This window comes from Cololabis saira, chromosome 20, assembly GCF_033807715.1.
Source record: "Cololabis saira isolate AMF1-May2022 chromosome 20, fColSai1.1, whole genome shotgun sequence".
In the NCBI taxonomy this organism is placed as follows: domain Eukaryota; kingdom Metazoa; phylum Chordata; class Actinopteri; order Beloniformes; family Belonidae; genus Cololabis; species Cololabis saira.
The window spans coordinates 11646417-11673691 of record NC_084606.1 but is presented as its reverse complement, the minus strand read 5'-3'; the positions used below and the strand labels follow the sequence as shown (position 1 = coordinate 11673691).

General features: G+C 41.8%; 1 protein-coding gene across 3 annotated transcripts; it reads left to right on the top strand.

The window, feature by feature from the left end:
* The first annotated feature begins 1833 nt into the window (after positions 1 to 1833).
* On the top strand, positions 1834 to 10183 carry LOC133420364 (uncharacterized). 3 transcript variants are annotated; one of them, XM_061710048.1, is made up of 12 exons: positions 2039 to 2167; positions 3778 to 3887; positions 4390 to 4510; positions 4596 to 4812; positions 4915 to 5188; positions 5342 to 5519; positions 5621 to 5697; positions 5802 to 5982; positions 8660 to 8908; positions 9144 to 9315; positions 9395 to 9540; positions 9742 to 10183. In XM_061710048.1, exons 4-12 carry the CDS (start codon positions 4676 to 4678, stop codon positions 9918 to 9920), a joined length of 1593 nt encoding a protein of 530 aa, XP_061566032.1. In that variant the 5' UTR covers positions 2039 to 2167; positions 3778 to 3887; positions 4390 to 4510; positions 4596 to 4675; the 3' UTR covers positions 9921 to 10183. The 3 variants fall into 3 exon arrangements, with proteins under 3 accessions (XP_061566031.1, XP_061566032.1, XP_061566033.1); XM_061710049.1 differs by having other exon boundaries at positions 3778 to 3891; XM_061710047.1 differs by lacking the exon at positions 3778 to 3887 and having other exon boundaries at positions 1834 to 2167.
* Positions 10184 to 27275: the final 17092 nt, after the last annotated feature.

Below are 27275 nucleotides of genomic sequence, written 5' to 3'. Positions count from 1 at the left end.
CTTGAAATTGTACTTCAACATTAATCTCGACATTTTGACTTTTTTCTCGAAATTGTGAATTTTTTCTCGACATTTCGACTTTTTTCTCAACATTTTGACTTTTTTCTTGACATTTTGCCTTCCTTTTTTTCTCTTTTTCTTTTTTCTTCTTTTTTTTCTTCTTTTTTCCTTTTTTTCTCTTTTTTTCTTCCTTTTTCCTTTTCTTTTTAATCTCGACATTTCGACTTTTTTCTCATCATTTTGACTTTTTTCTCGACATTTTGCCGTTTTTCTTGACATTGCGACTTTTTTCTCGAAATTTTGACTTTTTTCTCGACATTTCGACTTTTTTCTCAACATTTTGACTTTTTTCTTGACATTTCGCCTTCCGCCATTTGCCTCCATTCTAAGGCTTGTACAAGACTTTTCATTTTTTGCGGCTCCAGACATATTTGTTTCTTGTGTTTTTGGTCCAATATGGCTCTTTCAAGATTTTGGGTTGCCGACCCCTGGTTTAGTGCATTGCTGCCTCGCACTGGTTTCTTTGTGTCATTACAGCTCTGAGCCACAACTGGTCTACAATATAGACCTGTAGATCTAAGAAAGTGAACTACCTCCTCAGCAGCCTCTCTCTGTTCCAGCCCTTTACTCAGCATTTTGTTACTTGAAACATTTTAAATATGTTTTGTTGATGAGAAAATATGTTTCTCTATTTTTCTGTTTTTTCTGAGGGGGGATATATAGTGTTTTTCGGCACTACCTTGTTCTCTATAGCCGATATAACATGAATTACTCCTATGTGGGATCAATAAAGTGCCATCTGAGAAAATTTAATTTATTATATTTGGTGCCTAACTGTTTCCCAAGTATATTAGTGCGTGTGTGAATGAATAAATGAGACGTAAATCGTAAATTTCTTTGTAGAAAGGGGCTTTATGAAAGTAAGTCCATTTACTTGTACTCAGTACTCGAGTTGAGGGGGGATGGCATCCCTCCTGAAATAAAAATGGTCAAAATCATCCCCCCTGTAAAACTACCATCCCCCCTTTCCATCCCTTATGTCATTTTATTAATGAATGTGGTTTTACTGCTATTTCAATATTTAGAGTCATCACCAGAAAAATAACTTATTTGACAATTTTCACCTATTTCAAGTAAATTTTCACTTGAAATAAGTAGGAAAATCTGCCAGTGGGACAAGATTTATCTTCTCATTACAAGCAAAAAAATCTTGTTCCACTGGCAGATTTTTCTACTTATTTCAAGTGAAAATCTACTTGAAACAGGTGAAAATTGTTTTTTCCAGTGATGAGTCTTGTTTTAAGTGTAATGAGATTTTTTTTTACTAAAATGAGACATTTTAACTAGAAATAAGACAAATATTCTAGTTAAGATTTTGAGTTTTTGCAGTGATCCATTTTACTTATCCTGTGAAGGACAGAGTCATATTGATAAGTTCAGAAAACTGTTTTTTATTGTTGTGTTTTGATGTATTTGATGTAAGCCCAGTGGATATTTAAAGCTTACAGAAGGCTGCATTTAACTGCTGCTATGTCATTCCTGCAGTATTTCTGCAGGTGTTTTGGTCAGTGCATTTGTAATATATTATATTATTTGTAATCAGCACAAATTAGCTGTCCCCATATGATAAAATCCACCATCCCCCCTGATTTATTTTTACAACTCGAGTACTGCTTGTACTAGTTTACAGAACAGTCTTGCCACATCCAATATGGCGGCGACGTTGACGCATCGCAGCAGCGGGCAAGCCGGTCGTTACGTAACGACGGGAGCGATGCGTGAAACCACGCCCACATCTCACTTCCGCCACCGCCAACAAACGCAAAGAAGAAGAAGAAGAAGGAGCTTCCAACCATTGTTTTGAACCTGTATCGTGATGGCGTCTGTTCGAACTAGACATGCGAGGTGCTCTGTTGTTGATTGTAAAAACCAACACAAATGTATGTATTCTGTCCCAGCTCCAGCAGACCAGAAGAAGCTTTGGTTGAGTTTTATTTTCGACAGCAACGTGCCGGCCACGCTGCCTGCTGGTGTGTTCGTGTGTGCCAACCACTTCCCCTCGGGCTGCTTCAGCAACGAGGGGCAGTACAAGGCAGGGTTTTCATCCACACTCACCCTCCGGAAAGGATCAGTCCCCACAGTCCGGGACCCATCACACCAAGCAGCGGTGAGGTTTTATTGTTTTATGTTATTTATATTTGTCTACAAGTATGAATGAATGAATGAATGAAATCTTTATTTCGAGCATATGAAATAAAAAAGGAAAAACAATTACACAAAACATCAGAAAATAATACAAATAAACAGTCATTAAACAAATCAAAGGGAAATAAACCTTCATGCCCGAAAAGGAGTAGGAGGAAGTAAAAAAAACGTATCAATCAATCAAATTTTATTTGTATAACACCTTTCATCCAGGTACATGAAATGCAAAGTCTATTTACATTAAAGTTAAAATACAATATTTTCTATTTTTGTTAAAGTTATTCCACATTGGGATAAAATTTTGTAAAAGTCAAATTCTGACAATGATAATCTAAATAGGGGTTAGGATTACATAAATCTACAACTTCCTCCTTATCCTTTTGAACATGTTTTGGTTGCCTGTGAGGCTTGTTGATTTGTTTTTGTTTTTATTTATAAATATTGCACTGTTTTCATTTTTTTTTTACTTGTCCATATATATATATATATATATATATATATATATATATATATAATTTTTTTATTTATTTATATTATTATTTTTTTTAACCATGTTCAAATAAAGGATTCATTCATACTCTGGGTTCCCACACGTCCTGGAAAACCTGAAATTTTACAGTCAAAACACTGAGTAAACACTGTGATAGTATTTCCCATCTTTTCTGAGCAAGAGTCCTATGCCAAAAAAAGCAATACAAATGTGTCCCTAATAAACGCTGGCTGAATGTAAGTGATTAATGCAAATAAACTTGCAAAACTAAAATCACAAAACTGCTCAGTAAAGATGGGAAGTACTATCAAAGTGTTTACTCAAACAGTATGAATACTAGTTGTATAAAAATGGCATAAATGCCGGTGCATATAGGGGGAAACTCGACGGGGGAACAGATTTCACACAACACTACCTGTTGCAAGTCAGTGAGGGATTTCATGAAAGACTATTCTTTGTCACCCCAAACTGAGTTCACACCCCGACACACCCTGAGTTCATATGCAAGAACTCTGTCCTCTCTGGGGGGGCAGAGTTCATGCATATGAACTCGGGGTGTGAAGTCGTCATGGGGTGACAAAAGAGTTTTGCGCTTTTACACTATGGGTGGAGGCGTGTCGAGTAGGTACTTTTCTGTAACTACTCTGCCCAGGTTCTAAGCGGCTGAGTCTGGCTGTATCTGACGTCATCACAATACGCGCCACTGATTTGTCGGAGGAGGGGGGGGGGGGTAGTCAGACGTTTGAATCAGGAAGTGGGGAATCAGCGCAAGAGCAGCTCGCGGCTTCTTGGTCATTTTATTCGACATTCGACAGGAGAGAATTAAAAAGGGATCTAGACGGGCGATAAGGAACGGCAAAATCCACCAGGAGCTCTGTCACTCGCGGCTCTCAGCTGATTTCTCAGCAGCGCCGACACAAACAAAATTTTTTAAAAAGCGTCGCCGCTTGAAGCTTCTTTCACTCTCATTTTTTAACTTGATATCGAATAAATGATATCGATATCGAAGCCACAGACCAAGCAGCACAAATATCATCTACTCCAGGTTCTACATCTTTAGTGTTGTTGTCTTCTCCATTTAGATCACACAATCAAATACGTCACAGCAGCTTCACTCCAACCTCCTACTTCTGATCTGGGTATTGAAAAGAAACAAGGACGGGGCGAGTGGAGGCGAGTCGAGTCGCGCTGAGTAGGTACTAGTTTAAAAGCGCCATTAGTCTATGTATTGGCTTGCTGTACAGGACTGTCTCAGAAAATTAGAATATTGTGATTTTCTGTAATGCAATTACAAAAATGGCATACGTTCTGGATTCATTATAAATCAACTGAAATATTGCAAGCCTTTTATTTTAATATTGCTGATCATGGCTTACAGCTTAAGAAAACTCAAATATCCTATCTCAAAAAATTTGAATATTCTGGGAATCTTAAACTGTAAGCCATAATCAGCAATATTACAATAATAAAAGGCTTGCAATATTTCAGTTGATTTGTAAGGAATCCAGAATGTATTCAATGACATTTTTTGTTTTTTTCAATTGCATTACAGAAAATAAAGAACTTTATCACAATATTCTAATTTTCTGAGACAGTCCTGTATGTTGTTTAGTGTAACTGAATAGTCAAAAGTTAGCATGTTTAGAATCATGACATGTTATGAAAAGTCAACATTACTTTTAATCTCCTATTAGGCCAGTACTCCACAGACGGTCCGAGTGGTACATGTTGCCTGTCAGACAGAGCCCCCAACGACAACAAGGGTTGGCACACGGCCTTCTTTGAAAACTCTGCAGCCTCACTTTAGAAGTACAGGTAAGTAATGATTTATGAAGACTTGCACATAAATGATCCTGGTATGGTTAATGTCTAATGTCAATATCTCCTCCGGACCCATTAGAGGGATTGAGCGCGATCAAGCGTCCATCCAAAAGGCGACGTCTGGAGTTGGAGGAAGAGGAAGAGAGGGAAGATGAGCCTATGGAGGCCAGATCCTCAACAGGGGGTCCAGAACCACATCCTGAGGACTCGGTGACCGTCTTATCAGAGTCACCAGAGTCACCACCTACATACTCAGTGACCGTCTTATTAGAGTCACCAGAGTCACCACCTACATCGTGAGTTATTTCACGCTACTTCCTACTGCAATTGACTATTAAATATATTTTGCACGTTTGTTAATATAACAGTTTATGATTGTCCTTAATTTCTCAAAACAGAGAGCCCCCCTCTTCCATCCAAAAGATTCCAAAGTACATTGTGTACGAGACCTGCCTCCTGGAGCTGTTTCAGAGCTGCCCAGTGTGCCAGAGAGAGTCTGATGTCGCCACCAATAAGTGCGGTACATTCATCGCAGTGAACCAGCTCTGCGCCCATTGTGGGTTCAGTAGAAAGTGGAGTAGTCAGCCTCTTGTTGGCAACACCCCAGCTGGAAACCTCCAACTTTCTGCTGCTGTGTACTTCACTGGGGCATCCTTCAGCAAATTAGAAAAGGTATAAGGAAGATATGGTATAAAACTATTTATGCAATAGTAAAACTGTTACTTTACATACATTTTACAAAAACAGGTATTGCACTGTTACGCTTTCTAAATGAAAGGCTTAAAGCTTTATTAGTAATACATTTTTTTCTGTCTATGGTTTCAGGTCTTCCAAGCAATGCACCTGAAGCTGTTCAAGTACGACACCTTTAGGAGACATGCACGGTCCTTCCTTGAGCCGGCAATAGTGCATAAATGGAAGGCGGAGCAGGATGACGTGTTGCTGCAGCTCAGCCAGGAGCAGTCCGTTATAGTCGGTGGTGATATGAAGGCTGGCTCTCCAGGTACTTTATTACTGCAAGACATGGGCTTCAGAATTTACTTCTGACTAAGAAATGTTGATTTATTTTGTTCATATTTTCATTGATAAAATGTATTTCCTCAGGACACTGTGCCACATATGGGAGTTACGCTCTTATGGACCTGAAGAGAAACACCATCATTGATGTACAGCTAGTGCAGGTCAGTGGTCAATGGGTACAGCACATTTGTTTTAATTTTATAACTCATAACACTCAAATAATATTACATATCCCCTTTTGTGTCTCACTTCTTTTGTTATACAGAGCAATGAAGTGGGTGGGAGTTGCCACATGGAGAAGGAGGGCCTGAAAAGGAGCCTGGCACTGGTGGAGGCATGTGGGGTGACACTGGATTGCATAGTGACAGATCGTCACTTGCAAATCCAGACATTTCTGAGAGAAGCCAAGATCAACCACTACTATGATGTCTGGGGCGTGGAGAAAGGTATTTATATGTTCAGTCAGTGCACAAACATCTGAGAGGGGTAAGGCTGGATTATGGTTCTGTGTAGGGTTGCAGCAATCGAATATTTTAGTAATGGAGTATTTTATTGAAAATTCCATCGATTAATCGAGAAATCGGATAAAACATATATTTGTTTAATTAAAGAGCAATTATAAATATACATAAGCTGTTAGATGTTAATTGACATCAAGACTAAATTATATAATACAGCAGGTTCATGGCTGTGCATTTAAAAACCCTGAACTTACACCATTTGACCAAATTCACTGCCTTCACTCAAAAAACTAAGGATCTTACCAAGAAATTTTCTAACCTAAAAATGCCATTAAACCTGATAACACACATCACTTAAAAGATTAGGTGTTTTTCCCACGTGTTTCAATTGAACTTTCATTTGTGTCAAGCAAATTTTAAGTTGTAGTTAAGTTTTAAGTTAGAGTTTTGCAATGTTCAAAATAAAATTATGAGACCTGCTGTATTGGAGCACATTAGACACCAGTGCTGCTTGTTTTATCCATGAATGACTACAGAGATAAAATGAAATGAAAACTACCCAGTTAGCTTCATTACGTTTTTATTTTTCTGACATTTTCTGCCTTTTCTTTAAGTTAAAACTGTAGCGGGAACAGAGGTTTATGTACCGGGTAAAGGCTGATTTATGGTTCCGCGTTACAACAACGCAGAATGGTGCGCGTCGCTGCGTACCCTACGCCGTAGCCGTGGCAACAGAGTCTGCACGGCAGTGCAGGACCGCCCTCGCCGGAGAGCACCGTAGGTTCTGCGTCGATTTAACGCGGAACAATAATTTTGGCTTTAGAGGGGGAACATATAGGAGAACGGACCAGAAGAATATAGCGTGGATTAAAAATAAAAGTTAAGCACTGAACTACATTAGTCTCCCGTCTGGGCCATTGCAGACTGCCTGAGCATGGCATGTTACAAAACAAACATATCCGCCGCCTCTTTCTTCCCCCTTTAACGTGCGCAGCGCATGGATGTATGGCGCAGCGTCAGCGCGTTGTGTCGCATTAAATGTGGTCCGGGCGTAATACGAGGCTTTGAGCTGGTGAAATTAAACAGAAAAAATAAAAAATAAATAAATTAAACGATTCCTCGAGGCAGAGAAAATTCCTCGATCATTTTTTGTAATCGAATTACTCAAATTATTTGAGGAATCGTTTCAGCCCTAGTTCTGTGTTAAATCGGCGCAGAGCGTGCGCGGCACGTTGCGCCGCAATTAGCACCCCACGGTGCACGCCACGCCATGCCTGACGCACCTCCCAAAAATTGTAACTACGGGTCAAGAGATCGCAGGTCGAAAGGGCTTTGATTGGTTTGCTTGGACCGGAAAAGTCGGATAAACCATTCATGAAAAGAACGCACCCCCCCCTAGCTATGGAGGTAGATTTGATTCTTAATTATTCAATCAAAAAAAAGATTGCTTCAATCAAAAAAATACATTTTCAATTTTAAAAAAATCACTTCAATCAAAAAAATGTATTTCAATCAAAGAAAAAAAGTGTTTGAATGCCAAAAAATATTTGAGACTCAAAAAAAATGCATTTGAACACTGTTTTTCTTTGAGAAGAAGTGAAGTTTTTTGTTTGAAGCTACTTTTTTGATTGAAGTAGTGTTTTTTTGTGTTTGGGCCATATTATGGGTAGGAAATTTGTCTTTATCATTTAATCAAAAAAGAAGTTGCTTCAAAAAGAAAAATATTTTAAATAAAAAAAAATCACTTAAATAAAAAAAACTTTTTCATTCAAAGAAAAAAAGTGTTTGAATGCAAAAAAAGATTTGAGTTTAAAGGAGCTTGAGGCCGGATTGTGGCAAGATTTATGAAAAAAATCTGTATACATTTTAAGTTTTCTAGTAATAATGTCAGATGAAGCGTTCCAAACCCAAAAGAATGAGCCCTCTAGTGTATCTCTCCTTTGCCTTGAACAGGCTGTGTGCTGCAAAATGTGCTGCAATTCGGTCCCGAATTTCCCGCGCTGTCCTGCGGATGTGACGTCACATGACGCTGCATGTGCGTTCTCCCCGTTTTCCCGTGCCGGCTTCACTGTTGGCTGCAGTACCCCCGACGGCCGTCGTGGTGAAGGGTGGCGCTAGAGAGTCTCATTTCTTAAAAGGAGCCTCAAGCTCCTTTTAAGTCTTTTTTTTTTTTGATTGAAATACATTTTGATTGAAGCAATCTTTTTTTTGATTGAATAATTAAGAAACAAATCTACCTCCGTACCTAGCGCTCTGGGGGGGTATTGCACCGTGGCGAAATGGAGTGACGTCCGAAGGGTTCATGGCAGCGTTATGTCGATTTAACGCATAACGATAATCCAGGCTTCAGGCATACGTTAATTTGATTTATCGTCTTCATAGCCACATTTGTTATGTAAACAAGTGCACACTCTAATCCTGGAGCAAAAAAATACTGTTATTTATTACAGTAACAACGTTTAGTTTTTATTCCGTAAGTGTTTGCAGTTGCTCCATGATCTATAAGTTTGCATTGAGGAACAATCATTTCTTGTCATTCTTGTAAGCCTTGTGGTTCTAACCTTTACAGCTTTAAAGCACCTGCTTATGTGAGCCCCACCAAGGTTAATCTCTTAGGGAAATTATTTTGTTGTGATGTGTGTGCTTTTGCTTACATGTGCAGGAATATCCAAGCAACTGGAGAAGATCTCCAAAACCAAGGAGTGTGAGCAGTTGAAGAAGTGGATGCGCAGCATAAAAAATCACATCTACTGGACTGCTGCTTCCTCAACAACCGGGCCAGAGAGAGTGGCAAAGTGGACTTCAATCCTGAATCACGTGCAAGACATCCACACTCACGGTGATCCCTTGTACCCCAAATGCCAGCATCCACTACGCGTCTCAAGGGACAGGAGCAAGTGGCTGAGGGCAGGTGTGTTGTACTTTTTTGTTATTTTTTTAATCTGTTTTTGTTTATTCTTTGTTTATGTTGTTCAAGAGTGATTATTGACAACTGAATTTCCCCCTTGGGGGATAAATAAAGTTTATTCTATTCTAGCTCAAAAGTAATTTGCATAGTTGTGAGATACTGCATGATCTTCCCATGAATTATGGTGTTATTGATATTTAAAAACAGATGTTTGTAAACTTGATTCATGGTCTTTTAGGAACCCCTGCCTTTTATAAGCTGGAGAAGATCTTGACTAACAAGAGAATCCTGAAGGATGTGGAGAAGCTGAGCCCCCACCATCAGACATCAGCGCTGGACGCTTTCCACAGTGTGATTCTTCGCTTTGCTCCCAAGAATGTGGTTTTTCCTTTTCTTGGAATGCTGTGCAGGTAAATAGGACACAATCCTCCCTCTAAATGTCTGTATTTGTTTTGAAGTATTTTTGTAATAATCAGAAATGCCCCACAGGCTCTACCTGGCTGCCATGCATTTCAACGAAAATGCAAACCGCCCAAAGAAGAAAGCTGACGGGGAACCGCTCTTCAAAGTCACTTTCCCCAAGACAAAAAAGGGAGAGTGCAAAGCCAAACCAGTAAAAGTGGACCCAACTTTCAGTATGTATATCAAGATTATTTCACACATATAAACATAGCAAATACAACATCTACATAAATAAGAACAGTATAATTAAACAGTAATATATTGTAAAAACATCTGTATAACAGACATGGACTGAAGTTTTTTCAGTCAGTACACAGTGGAACGTGAGACTTGTACATAAACGATTGTGTAACTGTGTGTCTGTTTCTCTACAGAGTATGTTGATGAGCTGATGGACCTCCTCTTTGACCATGTCTTTTATGACAAGGAATCGTTCCAGAGTGAGGTTTTGAACATCCCCATCCCTGAAGATCCGTGTCCCAACTTTGACAGGCCAGCTAAGGAGGATGTCATTGCCAGCTATGTGTCCCGGTTCAATCAAGGGGCAGGCTGAACCCTGTGTATGTGCCGTCTGCGTCAGAGAACTCCCTACGTATGCGCAGAACTATACAAGATGGTATGACCACCCTTATCCTGCGACCTAAACATCCCCAGACCCAAGAGACAAACACTGTAGGCCAGGTACCTGTAACGGCTGAGAAGAATACAAGGAGTTACTATGTTGTTCTTGTTTCCTCTTTTTTCCCCCTACTTGGATATGAATAATGTTATTTATTTACAACATGGTGTATATAAATAGTGTATGGTGTATATACATTTTTTTAACAATAAAGTTGCCATTTACGAACATTCAGTGTTGTGATTTCTTTGCAATTAACATGTTTTTATAAAAATAAATGACAATACAATGGAATTATAATGTACTTGTACATTGTCTATGATTACCAATTTGCTGATTCAATAAGCCTGAGCTTTGTCAATACAAGACTGTGCTGTGATTGTCTGTTACATGTAGTGTATTAACAGCACAAGCACGTTGTATACATTTATTATACACTATACTCAAATTACATTTTGGAAATATAAGTGTTTGGGAAATCAAATTATACATTCGATGCTAAACATACTTGCTGAACTAATCCTCTGAGCCGTACGGGCCCACAGTCAGCTCTATAAACATTCATTGCAATTTGCAGGGAGAACAGAGGGGTATTCCAGAAAGCAGGTTCAACAAGCTGAGTCTAACCCTGAACTCTGAGTTGATTTACCCTGAGATAGCAAGTTTTCAGTTCCAGAACAGCGGATATGAGTTAGTTCAATCAACTCTTCATTTTGTTAACTTTGAGTTAAGCGCGTGCATGAAGAAAATAAAAAGCCATCATCAATGGAGCCCTGACACAAAGATTCACAACGGCAACCGGCGACAACAAAAGATCCACATACTTCACGCCACTGGAGTAAGAAGTGTTAATACGTGCATGTGATATATTCAGCATAAATACATATTCAGTGGCCACTGCAATGTATAGTGGCTTTATCCCGATTAACAGTTGAGTTCTGCTCAGCCAACAGAATTTGCTCTGAACTGAGAGCACGTCCGCGGTTTGTAATGTTGGATATATGTGGCTGGAGAATGTCATTCAGATAAATAATAGTGTGACGAAAAACGTTAACGTTCTGTAAGGTACTCATCAGGGAATGAAAGTATATCTAATCTTGGTCTTAACATCCTCTCCTGACTTAAGGCATTGCAAATTAATTCGGCTTCGATGTCACTTGAATTACAGAGGAAAGGACACCCCATGTGGGATAGCTGCTTCAGGCTCAGCAGGAGGGGGGAGACAGAGAGAAACTCAGGGTTTATTGAAGTAAACCTGCTAGCGAGCAGGTTAGGTTCACAGGGTCAGTTGCCATAGTAACTGACTCAGAGTTTGAGTTACATCGCTTTCTGGAACTGAAAACTCCGGGTTTCCCTCATCTCAGGGTTAACAAACTCACAGAACCCACTTTCTGGAATACCCCTCTGATTGAGACACACAGGCTCAAGATCAGGATGGTAAACCATGCAGTGGGGTGGATTCAGAACCTGATTCATTCGTCTTGTAACCTAAGAAATGAGAAAGCACAAGTCATAGTTTTGCAGAAAATATAAAATTGTTCTCAGAAATCAATGTATCTAGAGTGATTTTGCTACTCATTAGGGTAGAAGTATGGAATTTCGGACGCAGCCATAGTGTACTGCAGCCGGCTGCTCTTTGGACGTCGCCATTTTTCCTCTGCGCTCAGTGCGATGCTTTGTGCCCTCCCCTGCTACACGTCATTCAGGCAGCCAATCAGCACAGAGCCTCATTATCATAGCCTCCCCGCCCACTCAGAATCCCGCATATATAATGAGGTTAGACACTGGGATGCTGAAGACATGGCTCTGTCATCAATCACAACTCAGGGAAAGGATTATCCTTTGTTGGTTTTTTGTCAACAAAGTGATGTGAACAGACAAAAATGTTGTGCAGTGGTTTTTTCTAGATTTAATACCTTCAGCCAGGTCCTTGATTCCGAGTCGGTATCAGGCTTCCGAAAAAAAGTAAACAACGGAGCGCATGGACATTGCCTCTTTGTAGCTGGTTTGTGGTCGTAGCACTCTCTATCTAACCACTCGTTCAGGTGCTTTCTCGAGTTCTTACAAGTTGTAAGAACTCGAGAAAGCCCAACCAACCACCGCACACGTCGTTCCCGAACCACTGTTTTGCGAAATATCCATTTAGTTCCTCTTTTACCCCTTTTACACCAAGCTGGTTCCAGGGCTGGTTCTGGGCTAGAGCCAGACTTAGCACCAGTTCTTTGGTTTTACACAGCCTAAGCACCGGCTCCTGGCTCTCAAAACTGGTGCTACACCAGCCCCAACTCTTTGCTGGGCCAGGCGTAAGAACCGCTTTACGTTGGGGGCCACGTGCTTACGTCAAGGGCTGGGGGCGGGGTTACTAAACAACCAAAGCAGGAGTAAACACGGAAGAGCGCCATTTTTAGACAACGGAGCGTTGAAGACGGCCGTTAACTTAACAGACTGTTAAAATCTAACGTTAAAATGGATGTAAAGCAGAAGCAGCAATGGTCAACTTGCTGGATCGCAAACTTTTGCTGTCCAAGAAAGGCTTGAGAAGCCAGCAGCAACACTTGGGGTGCGTCCCAATACTCCCCCTCGGCCTAGGCTCTGCGTTGATGTACGTAGCGACGCCAGGTTGGGGATCTTAAAGGTTACTTTTACGCCTGAAAAAAATTAAAACTAAAAATTAAATTAAAACGTAATAAAGTGCCATATTAACAGTGCTACAGCAGGAATTAAAACAGCTTTTAACTGTCGGCTTCCTCATATGGTGTGACGATCGACGCAAAGCCTACGGCGTAGGTTACGCGGCGACGGACGCCGTACCCTACGCCGTAGGCTCTGTGTCGATTTAACGCGGAACCATAAATCAGCTCCGGAGCCGGCAGTCAGCCAGAAATTCCGAAATTTTCAGAGCAAATTTCTTAACAGGCGTTATTTGGATAAACTGAGCCCAGGTTGGGGATCTTAAAGGTTACTTTACCTGAAAAAATATTAAAACTTAATAAAGTGCCATATTAAAATCGCTACAGCTGAAATTAAAACAGCTTTTGGCTCTCAGCTTCCTGATCAGGGTAGGGATAAAAACGAGGGGGAGTGGTGGTGACGTATACACTAACGTGATGACGTGGCTCTAGCACCAGCACTAGCACCAGCCCTGGAACCAGCTTGGTGTAAAGGCTGAGGTATGGTTCTGCGTCACACCGACGCAGAGCACACGCCGCAGCCGTGACGCCGTGCTGAACCCTTCTGACTTCTCCGTCTCTCCATTTGGTCGCGGTGCAGTACCCCCCGCGGCCACTAGTTAGCGATCTTTTTCTGAATGGTTTATCCGACTTTTTCCGGTCACAGTAAATCAAAGAAATAAGGACAACTATTGTGCAAAAAACAAAAACAAAAAAAATCACACATAAACGAAGAAAAGAGCCCTGGAAGTTCACTACTGATTCAAACCGGAAACCGGAAATGCTTCGCTTTCAAACGAACCAATCACAGCCCTCTCGGTCTGCGAGTGGACGGCGTCTCCTCGACGCGTAGTTACAATTTTCGGGAGGTGCACGTCAGTGACGGCGCAGGTGACGGCGTGTCCTCTGCGTCGATCCAAACCACACGCCGTAGGCACGGCGTCATTTTGACGCAGAAGCATAACTGAGCCTTAAAAGGGGTATTTGTCAGAGCTATGCCGGCACTCTGCACAACGGTAGTCCGCCAGAACGGAAGTGGATAGCATTGACAGGAGGACTTCAGGAAGTAGAGCGGAAACGGCTCATAAACTTGTCTATACAAGTAAATCGACTTATTTTCATAAAGCGCCTTTCTACAAAGAAATGTACCTTTTACGTCTCATTTATTCATTCACACATGCACTAATATACTTGGGAAACAGTTAAACACCAAATATAATATATTGAATTTTCTCAGATGGCAAAAATAAGAACTTTATTGATCCCACATAGGAGTAATTCATGTTATATCAGCTATAGAGAACAAGGTAGTGCCGAAAAACAATATATATCCCCCCTCACAAAAATAAGAAAAAAAGAGAAACATATTTTCTCATCAACAAAACATATTTAACATTTTTCAAGTAACAAAATAACATATTTGAACAATTTTTCAGACAATAAAATAACATTTGAACAATTTTTCAGACAATAAAATAACATTTGAACCATTTTTCAGACAACAAAATAGTTTACAGCGCAGTCTTGCCACATCCGATGTGGCAGCGACGTTGACGTACGGCTCAGCGCTCGATGGGGCGTCCACGTATATCTATGGGATCTTCTTCTTCTTCTTTAAGGTGCATACCGCCACCTACTGAACAAAAGTGTGTAACATCATTTCATTTAGCCTGTTTTTTAAATTCTATTTATCAGCCTAGTGTCTTTTAAGAAATGAATTAGTGCCTTTCTGGTGATTTCAACCCCCTCTCCCTCTGTTCCCAGTATCCCCCTCAAATTCCACTCACGTCCTGCCTCTCTGACTTTTTCTTGTAGCCTTTCTCTTTCTATTTCATACCTGTTACAATACATTAGAATATGTTCACTGTTTTCTTTAACTCCACAGTTCTCACACTTATCACTGTCCCTTTTTCCCATAACATACAAAGTGCCATTTAATCCTGTGTGGTATATATATAATTCTTTGTTATGATAGACTTTTGTATTTTGTGATATCCCTGTCCTTTCTGATCTTCCTCCCACCTTTTCTGCCATATTTCCATTCTTTTTTTCTTTATTACTGCTTTACCTTCTCCATTTCCTAGTGGAACTGGTATTGTTATTTCCTTTTGTAATGCCATTTTTGCTAATTTATCAGCATCCTCATTCCCTGTTACTCCCTCATGTGCTGGTACCCAACAGAACTGTACATCTATGCCCCATATCTGTATTCTTAATAAACTATGGTAAATATCTTCTCTGCAAGTTGTTGTTGATTGTATACTTTCCAATACAGCTATTGAATCTGTGCAACCACCACCTTATCAGGACTAACCTCTTCCACCCACTGTAACCCAATAAAGACTGCCACCATTTCTGCTTTATATACTGGTAGTTGATTAGATAATCTTTTGGAAATATTAACATCGAACTCAGGGATATATACACCTATTCCCACATAATCCTTTTGATTTTTTGATCCATCTGTGTATATTTTCAGGTAGTTGTGATAACTATTTCTCAAGTATACACTCGCTTTGACTCCTACTTCATTTATTCTCCTTTCTTTTTTCTGTTCCATGATGTTCATGTCTATCTTTGCTTCTGGAAAGAGCCAGGCCGGCGGAGTTGTTGTTCCGGCCAGAGTTAGTTGTGGGCGTGGTTTCATGCATCGCTCCTGTCGTTACGTAACAAAAGGGAGCAGAATCTAAATGGCTCGTAGAAGCCACATCACACTGGATGGCTCATCCGGGCGGCTGTACAGACACTGCAGAATTTGGTTGCTTTCCTCCTCCTCTGAGTTGGCAGACTGAGGGGAGACCACTTTATATATGTTAAAGCAAGAGAAAACATGTTTTTCATAATAGGTCCCCTTTAAGTTATTTACAATTCTACAATCCAAACGGTAAAAAAAGGAAACTTATCTACCGCATAAATACAAACAACCAGACATACTCACACAGATGGGCAATTTAGAATCATCAATTAACCTAGTATGCATGTTTTGGACTGTGGAAGGAAGCCGGAGTAACCGGAGGGAACTCACGCAAGCACGGGGAGAACATGCAAACTCCACACAGAAAGACCCTGCCGGGCCAGGGAGTTAAACCGGGAACCTTCTCGCTGTGAGGCAACAGTGCTAACTACCAAGCCACCGCACTGCCCACAATCTAAACAGTTATTAGACAATATTTTTTTGTGTTTTATTTTTCAAGAAGAAGGAGAAACAAGCTGGACAAATGAAACGTATCTAGATTTAAGTTTACCGGTATTTACAATCTCAAGAGTTACAGAATAAAATCTAAACTAAAAAAAGGAAACTTAACTTAACTTAACTTAACTAAAAAGGAAATCTATCAACAATCCTATCCTCCTAACAGTTACTATACACAACTTTTTTTATTTATTTTTGTTTTTTTTTAGTTTTTTGTATGAAGGATAATTATAGCTGGAAAAAAGGAAACATATAAAGGGAAAGTATAAACTCATCTGTTGACATTCTCACTTGAGCATGGGGGTCTGCTGGAGCCTATCCCAGCTCATTTCAGGTGAGAGGCAGGGGTTACACCCTGGACAGGTCACCAGTCCATCACAGGGCCACATATAAACACACAAACCATGCTCACAATCACACTCACGCTCACGGGCAATTTAGAATCACCAATTAACCTAATATGCATGTTTTTGGACTGTGGGAGGAAGCCGGAGTACCCGGAGAGAACCCACGCAAGCACGGGGAGAACATGCAAACTGAACACACAGAAAGGCCCCTACCGGGCCTGGGAGTCGAACCGGGGACCTTCTTGCTGTGAGGCAACCACTAAGCCACCGTGCTGTCACTTGTGCATATTTTGTTAATTCCTTATCATAGAGATCAACCCGGTGGCTGATTTGTTGTAGTTTTTTGTCAAAATCCATCTGATCCTCCGGATCTTAATGGTTGAAGAACAATAAATCTAACTTTAACTTTATCTTTAAACTTATGTACAGTCCGAACCTAACGTACATATATAGAATCTTAGCAGTTATAAGACTACATTTTTTGTTTGTTTTTTCAAGAAGGAAAACTTATTTACAAACTCAAGAGTAATTATATAATACAATCTAACTTGAAAAAAGGAAATTTATCAACTAACTTTTACAATCCCAACAGTTATACTCAACTTTTTTTTAATTTATTTTTAGTTTTTTTGGTTTGTTTTTTTGAAGGAAGGAAATATATAGCTGGAAAATGTAAACATATTTACATCTTAATGGTTGATGAACAATAAGCTAACTTGAAAAAAAGGAAACATCTTCTTTAAACTTATGTACGGTCTTAACTTAAGTTACAATTCTACAATCCTAACGGTAAAAAGAGGAAATGTATATAATTATCTACAATCTTAGCAGTTGTTGGAATATACTTTTGTGTTTTTTGTGTTTTTTTTAGGAGAGGGGGTCAAGAACAATGAAAAACAAGCTGGAACAATGAAACTACTTTAAGCTTATTTACAATTTAAAAGATAAAATCTAACTTAAAAAGAAGGAAACTTGTCAACTAACTAACTCAATTACTGCCCTAACAGTTATTATACATGTTTTTTTTTTTGTTATTGGGTTTTTTTTTTTTTTTTCACATACATATTGATTTTACAATAAAAAGAAATAGAATGGAAAATAAAGTGGTAAAAAAAAGGAAACTTATCTACAATCCTAGCCGTTATTAGACTATATTTGTTTGTGTTTTTTTGTTTGTTTTTCAAGAAGGAAAACTTATTTATAATCTCAAGAGTAATTATAGAATACATCTATAATTACTCTTGAGATTATAAATAAATTTAACTTGAAAAGAAAGACACCATCTTGAAACCTATCTACAATCTTAAAGGGATTGTGACATGAAAAACACATTTTTCTTGATTTTTTTGTGTTTTGTTGGGTGTCTTGACATCAATTGCACCCAAAAAACAACGAACTTTTAACATTCAGTGTATTGTGTGCTTTCTGGGATTTGCCGCATAACTATGTAAAAACGGCGCATGTGGTTTGCTGGCGGGCCGTTACGTAACGGCCCGCTAAATCACCGCCCCCTCCACCTCCAGCTCCCTGCCTCCTCTCCTCTCCAGCGCACCATAAAGGCTGATTTATGGTTCCGCGTTACACCGACGTAGAGCCTACGGCGTAGGGTTACGCGGCGATGCGCACAGTACGCTGAACCCTACGGCGTAGGCTCTGCGTCGATTTAACGCGGAACCATAAATCAGGCTTAACACGGAGCTGTTGAGAGCCCCCTCTGTTCTCATCACCGGAGGAAAACTGCTAAGAAGACCCGCGGCCACTGACTGGACTTAAAGGGGACCTATTATGAAAAACACGTTTTTTCTTGTTTTAACATATATAAAGTGGTCTCCCCTCACCCTGCCAGCACAGGGGAGACAAAATACCATGAATTTCTGCAAGCTCTCTGACCCCCGCCGGACAGAGTCCCCCAGTGTCACGTGGTTTTTCTTGAGCCGATTAGAATCTGCTCCCGTCGTGACGTCACGACGGGAGCAGATGTCCATAGGTTCAGCCTCCGCTGCTGAAACCACGCCCACAACCAGCTCTCTCCGCTGCTGGAGCGGTCCTTCCTTCAGCCAGTCGGACGCGGCGCCGTGGCGGAGCGGATCCGGGTTAAATCATCCAGGTTCCCGGGTGGTTTGGGAGCTGGGTCCTCGGGGGTCTGTCCCAGGTCGGACCAGCTTCACCCTCCGAGATTTTCAGGCAAATCTGTCGGTTTGATCACCGGTAACGGGCGATGCGCCGCGGAGCGGATCTGTGCGCCCGCCGTGGCGTTGCGGCGCCCGTCGCGCAGTACCCGCCGGGCAGATCCGGCTGAAATTCCGCTGGTCGGTCCCCGGGAGTCCCTGCTACCAGTCCAGGCCGGTTCCTGCGGTCCCGGCCGGTGGGAACCGTTCAGATTCCCCCGTTAAAGCCGCGGTGATGCGCGCTGCTCTAGCAGCGCTGCTCCCGGGCGCCCGGCGTGGCTCCGGGGCCAGCGTTCAGCATCCGCCGGGTAGATCCGGCTTAAATAGTGCATAAATGTTATTTATATACAACTCATATTTTATTTTTTTAACAATAAAGTTGCCATTTGTGAAAATTCAGTGTTGGGATTTATTTACAGGCTCGGGCTGCTCTGGCGGAGCGAGGTTTATGCTCCTCCCCTGCTACACGTCATTCAGGGAGCCAATCAGCACAGAGCCTCATTATCATACCCCCCCCTTCCCTAAAAATGAGGCGCAGAAAAAGAGGTTAGAAGCGGTAAAACTAGTGACAGGGCCCACAGGCTGGATTTATGATTTATGTAGAAAAAACAAGCTTTAGATTGTTTTTAAGACATTCAAGGCCTGTTTAAAATATACATTAAATGCCATAATAGGTCACCTTTAAGATAAGGGGACACTGTTGCTTCGCATGCCTTTATTTTTATGATTGTTTGCGGTGGACTGCTTTTCTGTGCATGCTTCGCCTGTCGCTCCCGGCTTAACTCTCCGACGCCGCTGTTAGAAGTCCGGTTCGGTGTGCGCACGGACTTCATCCACGGGCTGTAGTCGCCCTGTCTGGGCTGTGTGTGTGGGTGTTTGTGGCATGGATGTATTATAGAACATTATAGATACATTATATGTATTATAGGTTTGTGGTCGGTGTGCGCGCGTGTGTGTGTGGAGACGCGGGCAGAAGTTTGTAGCAGTTGGTTGGAGGAGGAGGTTTGGAGGAGGAGCGGAGCAATGATTGACAGGAAAGGGGGGAAAGGAAGCGTTATTCACGGCGCAAAAAAAGACTGTAATAAAAAGCCAGGAATGGAGTACTAGAGTTAAGTTTTTCTTGTTACACCCTTTTAGACACATTTGAGGGATGTTGGCCAAGACTTTTAATAGTGTTAAAAGCATTTTAAAAATGATGTCACAATACCTTTAACATCCATCCATCCATTATCTATACCCGCTTTATCCTTTGCAGGGTCACAGGGGTCTGCTGGAGTCTATCCCAGCTACTTTCAGGCGAGAGGCAGGGGTTCACCCTGGACAGGTCACCAGTCCATCACAGGGACACATACACATACAAACAACCAACAACCATACTCAGACTCACACTCACACCTACGGGCAATTTAGAATCATCAGTTAACCTACTACGCATGTTTTTTGACTGTAGAAGGAAGCCGGAGTAACCGGAAGGAACCCACGCAAGCACAGGGAGAACATGCAAACTCCATACAGAAAGACCCTGCCGGGCCAGGGAGTTGAACCGGGGACCTTCTCGCTGTGAGACAACACTGCTAACCGCCAAACCACCGCGCTGCCCACAATCTTAACAGTTATTATTTATAGATTTACACTTACCGGTATTTACAATCTCAAGAGTAATTACAGGATAAAATCTAAATTAAAAAAAGGAAACTTATCAACTAACTTACTCCTTAACAATCCTACCAGTTATGATACACATTTTTTTTGTTTCTTTTTTGTTTTTTGCCTGAAAGACAATACAGTATACAAAGAGAAACAGATCTACGTCTTAATGGTTAATACAGAATAAAATTTTTTTGCATGAAGGTTAATATACAAAGGGAAACACATCTACATCTAAATCAGGGACGTCAAAGTCAAATACCACAGAGGGCCAAAAAAACTAATTTTCTACAAGCCAAGGGCCGGATTGGTTCAATATTTATTAAAACATACAAACATTTATTCATGGCTCTGTCAGTACCTTCAATGGAAAACATTTTCAACAGATCCTTTAAAAAAAAAATATGTTTCTTAATATCTGTGCGAAAGTGAGCAACCCCTCCCCTTCTCACCATCGCCGGACTTTTTTTTAATGTGTGTGGCAGAGTGGATTCTGTTGTGCTCAGGCTGGATTCTACTCCACGAACAAAAATTGACAGCTGGGCAATGTTAGACATGTCCGCGCTCTCATCCACAGCAAGATAATATGCGATGATGCTTTTCCCTTTCCCACAAGCTGTTCTTTCAGATTGCTGGAAAGCTGGTCTACACGTTCAGCAACGGTGTTTCTACTCAGGCTCACGTTTGAAAATAGTTGCCTTTTGTCTGGACACACTGTGTCACAAACTTAGCATACAGTTTTTGATAAACTCTCCTTCTGTAAAAGGCTGGGGCTGATTTTGCGACCTCTTCTGCCACAATAAAACTAGCCTTGACAGCAGAGTCCTTTCAGACTGTTTCTCTACTCTGAAGGTAAATCAAATTGGGATATATTGTTATTGCCCAACAGTCAAGTGTGAAGCTGCACGTACATATGGTTCGAACACCTCCACAAGTCCTGCCTGGGGAGCAGGGACGAAGGGTTTTGGACCATCAGTCTCATCGAGTCCCGTTGCTGGAGAGTCCGAGTCTGTTGAGCAGCTCTGCGGATCCAAGAAGAATAGAGGCACAAATTAAAAGATGTGCTCAGTTCCATCATTTAAAGACTAAATCAAGCCGGGATATTTAGGTTCTGCCCAAGAGAAGGGTGTGAAGCTGCTGAAAACTACCATTTGCAAAAACACCTGGGGCACTCACCTCCACTGGTCCGAATGCTGGATCAGGGATGGAGGGCTCAGTCTCATCATCAGCCTCATAGAATCTGCTCGCTGCAGATTCCTCTGAGTCTGTGATGCAGCTCTCCTGATCCTAGTCATGGTAACGGAAACACCATTTAAAAGATGTGCTTCAGGTCCTTCATTTAGACTGTGGACTAAATCAAGCGGGGATGTATTGTTTCTGTGCAACAGAAGAGTGTGAAGCTGCTGAAAACTACCGGCTGCACAGACGAGTGAAGCACTGGCCCGGCCAGTGGAGAAGAGACGAAGAGCTGGGAGTCATCAGCATCCCGACGGAGTCTTCTCTGTGGAGGCTCCACTGAGGAGATGTCCTCCTGCTCCCTTGATCTCTGGAATGGGGACAAATAAATCTGGGTGATGGGTCACAGGTGTGTCCCATCACCTGAGTGGCTGCAGCTCCTCCACCCTGCCACAGTCGTCAATCCTACGACTTTTTCCCAGGGCAGCCCCATCTCATTTACACATCTGGATACCTCTTCATACAGATCTTGTCCTGTAGTTGTGCCATGCATAGGACGTAATGCCAAAAACTCTTCTGTTGTGCTCAGGCTGGAGTCTACTCCACGAATGAAAATTGACAGCTGGGCAATGTCAGACGTGTCCGCGCTCTCATCCACAGCAAGAGAATATGCAATGAAATCTTTTCCCTTTCCCACAAGCTGTTCTTTCAGATTGCTGGAAAGCTGGTCTACACGTTCAGCAACGTTGTTTCTACTCAGGCTCACGTTTGAAAATAGTTGCCTTTTGTCTGGACACACTGTGTCACAAACTTAGCATACAGTTTTTGATAAACTCTCCTTCTGTAAAAGGCTGGGGCTGATTTTGCGACCTCTTCTGCCACAATAAAACTAGCCTTGACAGCAGAGTCCTTTCAGACTGTTTCTCTACTCTGAAGGTAAATCAAATTGGGATATATTGTTATTGCCCAACAGTCAAGTGCGAAGCTGCACGTACATATGGTTCGAACACCTCCACAAGTCCTGCCTGGGGAGCAGGGACGAAGGGTTTTGGACCATCAGTCTCATCGAGTCCCGTTGCTGGAGAGTCCGAGTCTGTTGAGCAGCTCTGCGGATCCAAGAAGAATAGAGGCACAAATTAAAAGATGTGCTCAGTTCCATCATTTAAAGACTAAATCAAGCCGGGATATTTAGGTTTTGCCCAAGAGAAGGGTGTGAAGCTGCTGAAAACTACCATTTGCAAAAACACCTGGGGCACTCACCTCCACTGGTCCGAATGCTGGATCAGGGACGGAGGGCTCAGTCTCATCATCAGCCTCATAGAATCTGCTCGCTGCAGATTCCTCCGAGTCTGTGATGCAGCTCTCCTGATCCTAGTCATGGTAACGGAAACACCATTTAAAAGATGTGCTTCAGGTCCTTCATTTAGACTGTGGACTAAATCAAGCGGGGATGTATTGTTTCTGTGCAACAGAAGAGTGTGAAGCTGCTGAAAACTACCGGGTGCACAGACGAGTGAAGCACTGGCCCGGCCAGTGGAGAAGAGACGAAGAGCTGGGGGTCATCAGCATCCCGACGGAGTCTTCTCTGTGGAGGCTCCTCTGAGGAGATGTCCTCCTGCTCCCTTGATCTCTGGAACGGGGACAAATAAATCTGGGTGATGGGTCACAGGTGTGTCCCATCACCTGAGTGGCTGCAGCTCCTCCACCCTGCCACAGTCGTCAATCCTACGACTTTTTCCCAGGGCAGCCCCATCTCATTTACACACCTGGATACCTCTTCATACAGATCTTGTCCTGTAGTTTTGCTATGCATAGGACGTAATGCCAAAAACTCTTCTGTTGTGCTCAGGCTGGATTCTACTCCACGAATGAAAATTGACAGCTGGGCAATGTCAGACGTGTCCGCGCTCTCATCCACAGCAAGAGAATATGCGATGAAATCTTTTCCCTTTCCCACAAGCTGTTCTTTCAGATAGCTGGAAAGCTGGTCTACACGTTCAGCAACGTTGTTTCTACTCAGGCTCACGTTTGAAAATAGTTGCCTTTTGTCTGGACACACTGTGTCACAAACTTAGCATACAGTTTTTGATAAAGTCTCCTTCTGTAAAAGGCTGGGGCTGATTTTGCGACCTCTTCTGCCACAATAAAACTAGCCTTGACAGCAGAGTCCTTTCAGACTGTTTCTCTACTCTGAAGGTAAATCAAATTGGGATATACTGTTATTGCCAAACAGTCAAGTGTGAAGCTGCACGTACATATGGTTCGAACACCTCCACAAGTCCTGCCTGGGGAGCAGGGACGAAGGGTTCTGGTTCATCAATCTCATCGAGTCCCGTTGCTGGAGAGTCCGAGTCTGTTGAGCAGCTCTGCGGATCCAAGAAGAATAGAGGCACAAATTAAAAGATGTGCTCAGTTCCATCATTTAAAGACTAAATCAAGCCGGGATATTTAGGTTCTGCCCAAGAGAAGGGTGTGAAGCTGCTGAAAACTACCATTTGCAAAAACACCTGGGGCACTCACCTCCACTGGTCCGAATGCTGGATCAGGGACGGAGGGCTCAGTCTCATCATCAGCCTCATAAAATCTGCTCGCTGCAGATTCCTCCGAGTCTGTCATGCAGCTCTCCTGATCCTAGTCATGGTAACGGAAACACCAATTAAAAGATGTGCTTCAGGTCCTTCATTTAGACTGTGGACTAAATCAAGCTGGGATATATTGTTTCTGTGCAACAGAAGAGTGTGAAGCTGCTGAAAACTACCGGCTGCACAGACGAGTGGAGCACTGGCCCGGCCAGCGGAGAAGAGACGAAGAGCTGGAGGTCATCAGCATCCCGACGGAGTCTTCTCTGTGGAGGCTCCTCTGAGATGCCCTGCTGCTCCCTTGATCTCTGGAACGGGGACAAATAAAGGCACAGAGTATTTGCTGTGATTTTGGTTTAACTCAGTTTACCTTTGTCATCCAACAGCTCCTGAACTGACAGGAGAATCACAGCTATCCTACTTTGATTCTTCCAGGTAAAAGGTGAATGTTGCTCACTGCACTGACTCAGTGGTCATCGTGCGGGCGGTTCTTGTGCCGTCGTCGTTATACGAACTGTAAAACTTGTAGTTCTGATTGCGTATTTGATGTACAAAATTAATATATTTGAACATACTGAACTATTTATGCTGAAACTATACGCCGATAAAGAATAAATAGAATAAAGTCAATGTTTTTTGTGATTTTCTTGTATTATAGATATCATCACGTCTCCAATCTGACACAACCTGCCTTACGTTACTATGGAAATGTAATTAGATCATGTAAATAAATCATAATTAAAGGAGCTGTATGTAAGAGCAATAATAAAACGGTTCATAAAATGACCCCGATATGTCAACAGACATTTAAAAATCATGTTCATTTCAAATACTTATGTCACTGACAACAGCACTCAAGCCAGGATATTCCAGTTTAAAAAGAGGAGTTGCAGCCCTCAACTGATGTTTATGTTGTCATTTTTTGTTTTGGTCTGAAGCTCCACCCTCCACCTATCTCAGGTCTCGAAGTCAGTATTGTTTCGGCATCCGGGTTGCCAGCTCGGCTCTAATTATCGCAGCCATGGCAGCCTACGTTCCTGCTGCATTCTGCAGCCTACCTGGCAACCTCTGGTCGGGGGGAGGAGGGGGAGGGTACACGCCCTCAACAATATTTTGAAAGTGACTGCAGTACCAGTTTTGGACATTTCTTACAGACGGCTCCTTTAAAGGAGCATGAGGCTGCTTTTAAGAAATGAGACTCATTAGCGCCACCCTTCGCCACGACGGCCGTCGGGGGTACTGCAGCCAACAGCGAAGCCGGCACGGGAGAACGGGAAGAACGCGCATGCAGCGTCATGTGACGTCACATCCGCAGGACAGCGCGGGAAATTCAGACTCAGAATTGCAGCACATTTTGCAGCACACAGCCTGTTCAAGGCAACGGAGAGATACGCTAGAGCAGTGATTCTTAACCATAGGGCCGCGGCCCACACTTGGGCCGCGAGCGCCATCTAGTGGGCCGCAAAAAAAAAATCTGTTTTGTACGTTTGGGCCGCGAGGGCCGCGGGACTGCATAGCAACTCCCGACCAAATGAGGAGAAGACCCTCAGCTAGCTGTACGTGTAATAGTAAGAGAAATGGTGTGTATTTACAGAGTAAATCCTTAATTTTGCACAGAGTAGGTTTAGATCCGCCAGTATCAGGGATCGATTACTTGGGTCTGCGCCCAGAGCGAGCGAGCGCGGTCTGATCATTTATCCCGACGCGTCCCCGCGGCCGGGGAGGTCGGTGCCTCTCGGGCTTGCGGGCTCCGTCGTTTACTGCTGAAGTATTGTACATGTAGATGCGTGGGCTGACGTGTCTGCTGGACTGGGCTGTTCGGGCTTTCTCAAAAGCATCGGAAAGACTCAGGTGCTCCGCATCCCGAGAGCTGCGGGCTGTGCCCGTCTGCGTCTCAGCTGATCAGGCTCGGATGAAACCTGACGCGCTGAGTCCTCTGACAACTGATTAATGTAATATTAATGTAATATCTTAAATAAAGTACAATCAGACTAAGTTTTGCTTTGTAAAACTAAATATCGTTCCAGGCTCACCAATGTTTATATTAATTTATTATAAAAATGTGTTGAGACAATTAACAAAGAAAAGGGGAAATTCAAACTGCTGGTAGAGAAATAAAATAAGATAGCATTTGAAAAATAAAATAAAATGTATTTTATTTTTAAGAGAAAAAAATGTGTGTAATTCAAGTTACACATTAACTTGAATTAAGTGGCAAATATGTACTTTTTTAAATATACCAGTCAGATGCAGATGTATATACAACTATGAGGCTACTTGAATATATATATATATATATATATATATATATATATATATATATATATATATATATATATATATATATATATATATATATATATATATATATATATTATGATGTTCTGGACCTTCGCTTGAGTAAATCTTCTCTAAATGGACCTCTTAAAGTTTTAGTTGAATACCCCTGCTATAAAATGTTAATATTTAATGGGCCCCGGGCCACTCTGTACTGAAAAAATTGGGCCCCAAGGTCAGAAAGGTTAAGAACCCCTGCGCTAGAGGGCTCATTCGTTTTGGTTTGGAACGCTTCATCTGACATTATTACTAGAAAACTTAAAACATATACGAATTTTTTTCATAAATCCTGCCTCAATCCTGCCTCATGCTCCTTTAACAATTTTACATTGTACTATTCTGAATACATCATTACTGCCACCTGTTGGAGACTTGAGAACAGGATTTCCCAAAATGATGCTAAATTAAAATGATGGGTTATCTTATTTTACTAACGACGTTTTACTCACTTTTACTTTTAGTCACTTTTACATTTAAACGAAAAAAGATGTGAAGCAGAGATGCTTTTATGCGCACTTTATCCGACAGTGTTTAAGTCCATTGCTATTGCATATATACGTACTGTATATATATTTCCACTTCGTTCACATGATCCTCATCACATGACCACTCCCACCAGTCATTGACAAACAACATGGCAAACTTACGGATCGCTGAGTATAAACGCGGACCAAAGCGGAATCGGCTCCCCAGAGGAAATCACAAGCGATTATAGACTACGATCAGATCTGAGCAGATCCCAACACAACAAAAATACATACAACTGTCTGGACGAACAGCTGCGACCTCTGAAATATAGAAGCATTTAGTATCATGTCCATTTAGTACACTAGGTATTGTTCAACTAATTATTATTCAAACAAGCATTTTTTCATTGTTTAGTCATTAGGTATTATCTCAGAATCACAAACATGACAGTTCTGCATCACGTACATGCGTTTGTTTTCTTTTTCAATTAGAAATTATGTGATTTAATAATACAACAGCACCACATACACATAAAAGACCATCTTCAATCATACCCCAATTTGCTTTGTGTCCATAGCAAATTAAATCCAGGGCATCTAACAGGATACCTGCTTTTATTGTCTCACAGATAAAAGTGATCAGGTGTTTTACCTTTCTCTGGCTCATGCTGGTTTTGAACGGGTTTGTATATTCTAATGTAATGTT